At 49.9% G+C, this 9,232-nt stretch overlaps 1 protein-coding gene across 1 annotated transcript; it reads left to right on the top strand.

Moving 5' to 3' along the window:
* Positions 1–2,189: 2,189 nt before the first annotated feature.
* Positions 2,190–8,177, top strand: ADRB3 (adrenoceptor beta 3). The gene is made up of 3 exons (XM_049866630.1): positions 2,190–3,700; positions 4,134–4,197; positions 4,390–8,177. The coding sequence occupies exons 1-2, from the start codon at positions 2,496–2,498 to the stop codon at positions 4,171–4,173; spliced, it is 1,245 nt and encodes a 414-aa protein (XP_049722587.1). The 5' UTR covers positions 2,190–2,495; the 3' UTR covers positions 4,174–4,197; positions 4,390–8,177.
* The last annotated feature ends 1,055 nt before the right edge of the window (positions 8,178–9,232 follow it).

Below are 9,232 nucleotides of genomic sequence, written 5' to 3' on the forward strand. Positions count from 1 at the left end.
CTTTGGCAAAATTTCTCTCTTTTGAAAATGTAACCATTTTTACATACTTTCTCTGAAAGTATGTAAAATACTTTGTTCTGCGCCCTTGGAATAAGCAGTGAATACCGGCTTCTGAATCTACGGAGTCCAGGCTGCTGTTTACGTGTTGGGGGCTCCAGGGGTGCAGCTTAGCCTATTTTGTCAGGGGTACATGGTGGTCTGTGATTTAGAATATATGGTCGGCAGAGCCAGGGGAGGCAGCAGCCTCTGAGGAGCAGAACCAACAACGGAGAGAGAGTACTTTCCTGCTGGTTGTAGCTCGTGGTCCTATGAACATCACAACTGGGTGCATGGATGTGTGTGTCTGCACCTGTATTTACCTGACAGGTCAGGAAGGAGCCCAGGAGAGTTCAGTTGGCTGTATCTTGCCCAAGGCTACATGTACTAGAGGTGGATACAGTCTCGAGTTGAAGTTGCTTGACTTCCTGGCATCCCTTTCCCATCCCCTACCAACTCTGCTGTCCTGAATGGCATGTATTTGTTTTAGAGATTAGTTGTTGAGAATCTTGTGATACCCCTTTGAGATAACTGGCAACTCTCTGGGGTGTTGCAAAACTCAACTTGGGAGTGACCGCTTTGATGATCAGCAAGAAGCCACAGCCAAGACTGGAGGCTAAGTGGGGCCTGCACCACTCTGGCATGGCTGGGGACAAGGGGAATAAGAGGGGACAGAGGCTGGGCCTCTCCACCTCCACCCACACTGCATTTCTGTGGGTCCAAAGGATTGCTTGGCATACCTCATGGGCATGAAGGGAATTTGCTTGGGAGCCACTGACAAACCCTGCTCATGGGTGAGGAGCTAGGTTCCCGGGAGATGGAGCTGGTTCTTTTTCCTCAGGGATAATTTTAGGTTCTTTTTTTTTTTTTACTTCCCCTTCAACCTTTCTAACTGCCAACCCCTGGCTCAGCCTCCCAGAGGGATTGCTTAGACCAGTGACTATACAGAGTTCTTTTGAAATATACAGAGCTGTTCAAAAGAGACATGCTAGGGCATAGCCCTGGAGGCATTTTCCATGATTTTTTTTCTCCCTCTTTTGTCCCATTGTTTCAGTGCAGGAAGAAAGACAGCTCAAGGATCAGGCCCCTATAGGCTTTAATAAAAGTATCATATCTTCCTGCCCCTCAACTTTAACCCCAGGGCTCATTTTCCAGTCCTGGAAATGGATCCCCACACCCAATTTGAGGGGCACTGGTTTAGAGATTGGGAGAGCTTGGCTGGTGGAATTAAGCTTTAAGCCTGGGTGCCAAGGAGGGAACAGGTACAGGAAATTCTGAGCTTCTTCGGTGAGGGAAACTTCTGAATGAAACTGAATGAAAGACTTCAAGAAGCATTAAAATACCTCCTACATCCTTCAAGATGCAACATGTGAACTCAGCTCAATGTATTGCACTTTTTTAAAGTTCATGAATAAAATCTTCGAGGAAGTGCAATGAACGCTTTATCATGTAGGAGAGAGGAGGTGATGGGAGAGTTTTGGGTAGTTGGATGGTGATGGTGGACAAGCCTCAACGTCAAACCAAGAGGTCATCCCAATTTATTTTTAGTACATCTTTTTAAGAATTTTAAGAGAAGAAGCACATTAGAAAATTTCTAGGTTGAGTGGAGTGGGGAGTGTGGAGTGGAGGAAAAGGAGAAATTAAAGCTCTTCAGCATCCAAGGCTACCTAGTGCCAAATCCAAGTGAAAATGGACAGGCAATGATAATGGCTAGCTGAGAAACAGCAAATTTCCGCAGTAGCTAAAAATAAAAAGAACAGAAAACTGGAGGGTAAGTGAAATAGAAAAGGGGGACAAACCTCATTGGAATGAGGTCTTGGGAGAGGAGAAAAGATACTGGCTGCCCTCTGTTACTTAATTTAAAATACCTTAAATTTTTTTTTTTTTTTTTTTTTTTTTTTTAGGGAAGGGCACCCAAGTCGATGAGGGGCTACTGTGAATTATTTTGCTTGCCTTGGGTGGGGGTACCTCGTCCTCTGACACATAAAGGGGTTTTCCAATATACTTCTTTGAGCGTTGCTGCTGGACAGTGTCCACCGTTCCGTGAAGGAATTGCAGAGCTCCAGGAAATGAGTGTGGAGGGGGCGCCGGGCTGAGTGTGGGGAGCTGGCCGTGGCGCGAGTGGATAGATCGTGACAGAGAAGTCAGAGCGTACACTGCTCCAGGTTTGGCTAAAGGAAAAGTCGAGCATCCATCCCGCTTCCTCCCCTCCCTCCAATTCCTCTACTGAGTCCGGGTGTAGACACTATTGGCTGCTGCCCCTTTAAGCGGCGTCACTCCTCCCCTGAGCAGTGGCACAAAGGGGGTGCGGGGGAGGGCTGAGCGTTCTCGACCCGGTCAACTAGGGAGAATGGCCCAGGCCAGGAGAATCGCTCCCACGGCCCGCTGTCCCCTCCCCTGAGCCGGGAGGGCTGGGCCACACCCTTCCCTTCCCCCCACGCCCCGCGCGCGACCGCGGGATGGCTCCGTGGCCTCACGGGAACAGCTCTCTGGCCTCGTGGCCAGACGCCCCCACCCTGGCGCCCATTGCCGCCAACACTAGCGGGCTGCCAGGGGTGCCGAGGGCGGCGGCATTGGCCGGGGCGCTGTTGGCGCTGTTAGCGCTGGCGACCGTGGGCGGCAACCTACTGGTGATCGTGGCCATCGCCCGGACGCCGAGACTCCAGACCATAACCAACGTGTTCGTGACTTCGCTCGCCGCAGCCGACCTGGTGGTGGGGCTCTTGGTAGTGCCCCCGGGGGCCACCGTGGCGCTCACTGATCACTGGCCCCTAGGCGCCACTGGTTGCGAGCTGTGGAACTCGGTGGACGTGCTGTGCGTGACCGCCAGCATCGAAACCCTGTGCGCCCTGGCCGTGGACCGCTATCTGGCTGTGACCAACCCACTGCGTTACAGCGCTCTGGTTACCAAGCGCCGCGCCCGGGCGGCCGTGGTCCTGGTGTGGGTTGTGTCCGCTGCGGTGTCATTTGCGCCCATTATGAGCCAGTGGTGGCGCGTGGGGGCCGACGCCGAGGCGCAGCTTTGCCATTCCAATCCGCGCTGCTGCGCCTTCGCCTCCAACATGCCTTACGCGCTGCTCTCCTCCTTAGTCTCCTTCTACCTTCCGCTGCTTGTTATGCTCTTCGTCTACGCACGAGTTTTCATCGTGGCGACGCGCCAACTGCGCTTGCTGCGCGGAGAGCTGGGGCGCTTCCCACCAGAAGACTCTCCACAGGCTCTGCCTCGCTTTCTGCCCCCAGCTCCGGCGGGGCCGTGCGCTTCACCTGCAGGGGTGCCCTCCTGCGGTCGACAGCCCGCGCGCATTCTGCCTCTTCGCGAACACAGGGCTCTGCGCACCTTGGGTCTCATCATGGGCACCTTCACTCTCTGCTGGTTGCCCTTCTTTGTGGCCAACGTGGTGCGCGCCATCGGGGGCCCCACTCTAGTTCCCAGCCCGGCTTTCCTCGCCCTCAACTGGCTGGGCTTTGCCAACTCAGCCTTCAACCCGCTCATCTACTGCCGCAGCCCGGACTTTCGCGGCGCCTTCCGCCGCCTGTTGTGCCGCTGCGGCAGCTGCCGGCCGGTGGAGCCCCGCGCCACCGCTTCCCCCGTCCGCAACTCCGCTGGTGCGCCTGTGGCCCTGGCCTGCCCCGCGGAGTCTAGGCAGTCCCCACCGCTAACCGGGTAGGTAACCGGGGCAGAGGAACCGGTGGCTTGGGTCAGCAAGGATTCGGTGTCCCCCTTCCTTGGTCAACTTTTTGAGTTTGGAATTCAGTAGGAGGAGGTGGAGCTGCAGAGGGTCTCTGCATTGAGGGAAGTGGGAACCAGGTGTAGGGAGCCAAAATGGGCCCCAGGGCCCTTTTCTTTCCCGTACCTAACCCACCCTTTCCAAGGGTTGAAGCAAAGAAGGAAGGGCGGGTTGTTCTTCACTGGAGATCATGGGTGCGACGCGGGAAGTGCTTCTGTGACCCAAGGCCTCTGACCCTGTCTGATCAACTCTAATTTGGGTTTCCCTCAGCTCTGTAGGAGCCCAGATATCTTGCCATCACTAGGGCTGGCTCCGACTTGCAGAGAGGCTCTCCTAACCCTTCGGCCTCAACTCTGGTTTCTCTCAAAGGTTTGATGGCTACACTGGTGAGAATCCACTTCGGGTGTGAAGTATAGACATGAGTGAGGAACCCGTGAGTGCCAATTCTTCTGGGAAATGGCTGGTTGGAGTTGGAGGGAGGGGATTTGAGGCTGGGTGGGGCCCGGATGCTTTTGGGTAATTACGGTTTCCAGAATCTCTGACCTCTGCCCCTTCCCTTCAGTTCCCCAGCTTCCCACCCTCCCCCCTCCCCCCTCACCCCAAGATATGTTACCTCCATTTTCAGGGCTTCCCGAAGGAGTTTCTTAGGCCTTAAAGGATGAGAAACTGCAACTCCGTTGATCCAGAACCTTTGGAAAGCTTCTGGCCTTTGATCAGAATGAGACCTGTGGAATTTCCCAGCTGAAAAACTATCCTTCAGGACCCGATGACTGGGCCATGGAAACTGGGGGTGGGGAGCACACTGGGGAGGGAGAATCTTTACTAAGTGGGTTTTCACCATCCTCTGGGGCTTCCCCTCCCTCTTTTCTCTCTGAGGAAGTTTTCTGAACCCCATCCCTGAACTTCACCACTACCTCAGCAGCTGGGGGGTCAGGCTGTCTGTGCTTCACTGCTCTTACAGCAACAGGGGGCTTTGGCAGGGGAACCCATCGCATTGCTCACTTTCGTGCTATGTGCTCAGGGCAAAGAGAGCACCCCTAGTTGCATACCTTCTGCTGCCCAGACCCTGATGAACCACTCTCCAGATTCTGTGGCCTAGGCTGAGAGCAGGAGGCTGGAAAAGGTCACAGTTTGGGCTTTTGTCCTTGGCTCCCTCACTACAACTCTCTAAGCACCAGCCTCCCTTGCTTTAGACATGAAACAGCTCTTATCTACCTCAGCAGTTTCCAAAGGACCCCTTCAGGGCTTTGGAAGGCTCCAGGGTTCATAGGAAGGTGAACAACTAGAATGGATCTTCTCTTTTCCCTTTAAAATCAATTAATAAATATTACTGAATGCGGTCCATCTGTTGCCCTCCTTTCTCTCCATTTGTTTTCTTGTCATAATCCACTTACTCCTTTCTTTTCTATTCAGAGTTGGCTTTTGACAGACACAGTAAACTAGAACTAATCCTTCTCCCTTTCTTCCTAATCCTCATCAAACAAAAATGGAAAGTCTGTGTTATGGATTGAATTGTTATCTAGACACTAGACAGAATTTGGTACCGGTAGAGTGGGGTACTGCTCTAAAATGTGGAAGCAGTTTTTGGAAGTGGGTAGTGGGCTGCAAGAGTTTTAAGGTGCCTTTTGCCATTAGAGGAAACCCTGCTGGCATAGTAGTTAAGGGGCATGGCTGCTAACTAAAAGGTTGAAAGTTTGAATCCACCAGGTGCTCCTTGGAAACTCTATGAGACAGTTCTACTCTGTCCTTAGGGTCACTATGAGTTAGAATTGACCCAACGGCAACAGGTTTTGTTTTGTTTTTCACTATTAAGCACCTTAAAACTCTTCCAGCCCATTACCCAATTCCAAAACTGCTTCCACATTTTAGGTATCTGTTTTAAGGTGCCTAATAGTACAAAGGAGCCCTGGTGGCACAGTGGTTAAGAAATGGCTGTTGACCAAAATGTTGGCAGTTCGAATCCACCAGCTGCTCCTTGGAAACCCTATGGGGCAGTTCTACTCTGTCCTATAGGGTCACTATGAGTTGGAATCGACTCGACAGCATGGGTCTTTTTTAAAAAAATGGGTTAATGGTAAAGGCTAGATTACCTGAAAGAGACTGCTGGTAGAATTATGGATGTCAACGACAGTTGTGGTGAGGGCTCAGAAGGAAGTGAGGAGAGCTATAGAGAAAATCTCTATCGTCTTAGGGAATACATATGGTGCCAGCATCAAAATGTTGCTAGAAATGTGGACATTAAATGTGCTTCTGTGAGGCTGTAAAGGAAAATCATGAACATGTGATCAGACAGTGGAGGAAGAGCCATACTTTTTATGCAGTGGCAAAAAACTTGTCTCAATTATGTTCAAATGTTTGGAGGAAGGCAGAACTTGTAAGTGATGAATTTGGATATCTGGCTGATGAAATTTCTAAGCAAGACTTTAAAGGGCTGCATGGTTTCTCTATGCCATTTATAGCAAAATGTGAGAGGAGAGAGATGAACTTAAAAATGAGCTGTGCAAAATGAAAATGAAAACACAACTTAAAGATTTGGAAATTTCTGTTATACAAACTAAGGACATGTGTCCTAGAATGTTCACTGAGGCCATGACTACACAATCTCTTGTTGAAGAGATTAAGCCTGTGACTGATGGACCTAACCAGTTGCCACAGCAGGAAACCCATCAGCTTAGACCGCAGGGGACAGAGAAAGAATGAAAGGAATGAGTGCCATCTGCCTCTTGGCATTTTATAGGAAGGAAACAGGCCAAAGGAACTACATCTGTGCCCTTCAGGAAAATAAAAGGACCATCCCTGGAGCAGCTCGGAGATCAGCAGAACTGTTGGAAGGAGCACGAGAAGCAGGGCCTTCTCAGTTTCAAAGGGTGGGGCCATGGTCTTCTGGATATGAAAGGGTGCGGCCTCAACTTCCTAGGTTTTAAGAGTTGCATCTTTGCCAATTTGGTTCCAGAGTATGCCAGGGGATGGGGCCACTGCCCAAGGCTGAGGGGGCTGGGCTGCAATGCCCAAGGGGCAGAAAAATAGAGCCTGTTGGGGCCAAGGAGGTGGGGTTGCCACTCAGATGGACTAGGAGAATGGGACCACCCAAAGATTAGGGAAAGTGTTGCCATCCCAGTGGGCCTGGAAGGCAGAGCTGAAGCCCAGGGCTAAGGGGCCTCCACCCAGAATCCAGAGGGTGTGGCCAACACCCAGAATCTAGAGGGCAGGGCCATTGCCCAGATGGTCTCAGAGAACAGAGGGTTGTTTTCAAGACTTGAGGGCTAATGTAAATTGTTCTGCTGAGTTTTGGACTTGCTTAGTGTCCGTTATCCCTTCTTTCTTTCCAGTTTCCCCCATTTGTAATGGAAATGTCTACCTTGTGCCTGTTCTACTGTCGTACTTTGAAAGCAGATAACTTGTAGTCTAGATTTCACAGGTTCACAGATGAAGAGAAATTTTGCCCCAGGATGAAATACACCTAAAGTTTCACCCATATTGGATTTAGATGATTCAGAAGATGAGATTTTGGACTTGGGGCTGGTTTAAGACTTTTGGGATGATGTGATGGGGTGAATGTGTTTTGCATGTGGCAATGACATGAATTTTGGTGGACCAAAGGGTGGGGTGTTATGGGTTGAAATGTGTCCCCCCAAAATATGCATTGTAAATTCTAACCTCTATGTCCATAGTTTTAACCCCATTTGGAAATGGGTTGTCTTTGTTATGTTAATGAAAAGATTAGTGTAGGGCGTGTCTTAAGTCAGTCTCTTTTGAGATATAAAAGAGATTAAACAAGTGAGGGAAAGAAGGAGAGACGGGGAAGAGAGATGCCATGCCACATGAAGGTCACCAAGGAGCCAAGGAATTGAAGCTAAAGAGACAAGGACCTTCCTCCAGAGCTGACAGAGAAAGATAGACTTCCCCTAGAGCTGACACCCTGAATTTGAGCTTCTAGTCTCCTAAACTGTGAGAAATTAAATTTCTGTTTTTTAAAGCCATCCACTTGTGGTATTTCTATTATAGCAGCACTAGATAACTAAGACATTCTGTTCGAGTAAAGAGGAGCAAGCTTGAGCCTTTGACACGCCTGCCTCTCCATCCTTTCTAAAGCTTCTGGAATCCAGTGGCAAGTGAGTAGCAAAGTTGCACAGTAGTGTGGTGTTTTCTGTGCCCAGGATCAGGGCATACAGGGCACATGTCACCCCCCATGCTGTAAGCCAGTATTGTATTCATAAGATCCCATTGCCACCAGGAGCTAGTTTTGTCCAGCGCTGTATGTGTGTGTCTAGGGGGATAAAGCATTGTTTGTGTTTGGTTTAAATATATTCCGATGTTTCCCGTCCTTTCCATAATCTCTACCTTCCCTCTCCCCTTCCTTGGCTGCAGAAATCTATGTCATCCCCTGAAAGTAAAACTGGAGTTTCATATTTGAGCCTGTTCATATTTTTTCTTATTCCAAAAATTTTAAGAACCCTATCAGGCAAGTTTCCTATGGAAAGAAAACTTCTATAGAAATGATGGAAGAGTTTTGTGGGTTCTTATTTAAAGCTCCATGAGCAAAGACCACTGTCCAGGCTGATTTATAGGATACCCAGTAAATCACCAAACGTTTAATGGGCTAGGTTCAGGGAATACAGAGTTATAAAACTTTGATCTGCCTTCTAGATAAGGTTGATGGACTTCCACATATGGGTGTTCCTTGTGAACTGGACCTGCCTTATGGTGCTCCCTTTTTTCCAGGAATACAGGTTTTAGTTCTTAGGATGTTTGCGTACCAAAGATGACCTCCTTTTCAACCTAGACCAGTGTGAGATCTCTGGTGTCTGAGATGGGGAAGGGTTCTTGGCAAGGACTCAACTTTTGAACTGTGGCTCTTAGCAGAGAAGGGAGGTCTGGTTTGTAGAATTGTCCTTGAACATTGTCCAGGAGCTTATACTGCTTGAGTCTTGCTTGACATGCACACGTGTGCCAGCTGTCAGACTTCCTTTTGAGTGTTTAGACTTGTACCAGGGCTGTGGATTCCATCTGCAGATTGTCACCAGTGCATCTGACAGGCGGAGAGGCAGCAGCCCTGGTCATTTCTCCAGCAACTTGTGGCTGGGTGTCAGGCTAAGGGAGATTTACATCCCTGGATGGGGAGCAGGCTGCCTTTGCTAGCACGAGGCCTGAGTACTTGAACTGTGGAAGACAAACAACCATCCCCTGAACCTAGAAATGTGAAGACTTACAGACCAATGAGAATGAAAGAACCCATGGAACCCCTCCCCTCCCCAGAGTCTGTTAGCAGGAGGTGTGCCTGGTCTGGGGCAAAATGACAGGGAAAGGGGGTTGGGTTGAAGGAGAGGGAAGGAATAGTGACCGGGCTTTCCAGAGGTGACCTACCCTGTGCATAGGTAGGGCTTCTAAGGAGCAGAATTCGGGTAAGGAGGAGGCTGAAGACAGACTTCGCTAAGTCCTCTCCCCATAGTAGATTCTTCTGGAGGATG

The sequence above is a fragment of the Elephas maximus genome, chromosome 22, assembly GCF_024166365.1.
Source record: "Elephas maximus indicus isolate mEleMax1 chromosome 22, mEleMax1 primary haplotype, whole genome shotgun sequence".
In the NCBI taxonomy this organism is placed as follows: Eukaryota; Metazoa; Chordata; class Mammalia; order Proboscidea; family Elephantidae; genus Elephas; species Elephas maximus.

Bases quoted from the DNA above. Each gene is read 5' to 3' on its own strand.
- ADRB3 (XM_049866630.1), top strand. From the start codon at position 2,496: ATGGCTCCGTGGCCTCACGGGAACAGCTCTCTGGCCTCGTGGCCAGAC. The intron at 3,701-4,133 runs GTAGGTAACCGG...TTTCTCTCAAAG, and splicing joins CAGTCCCCACCGCTAACCGG to GTTTGATGGCTACACTGGTG.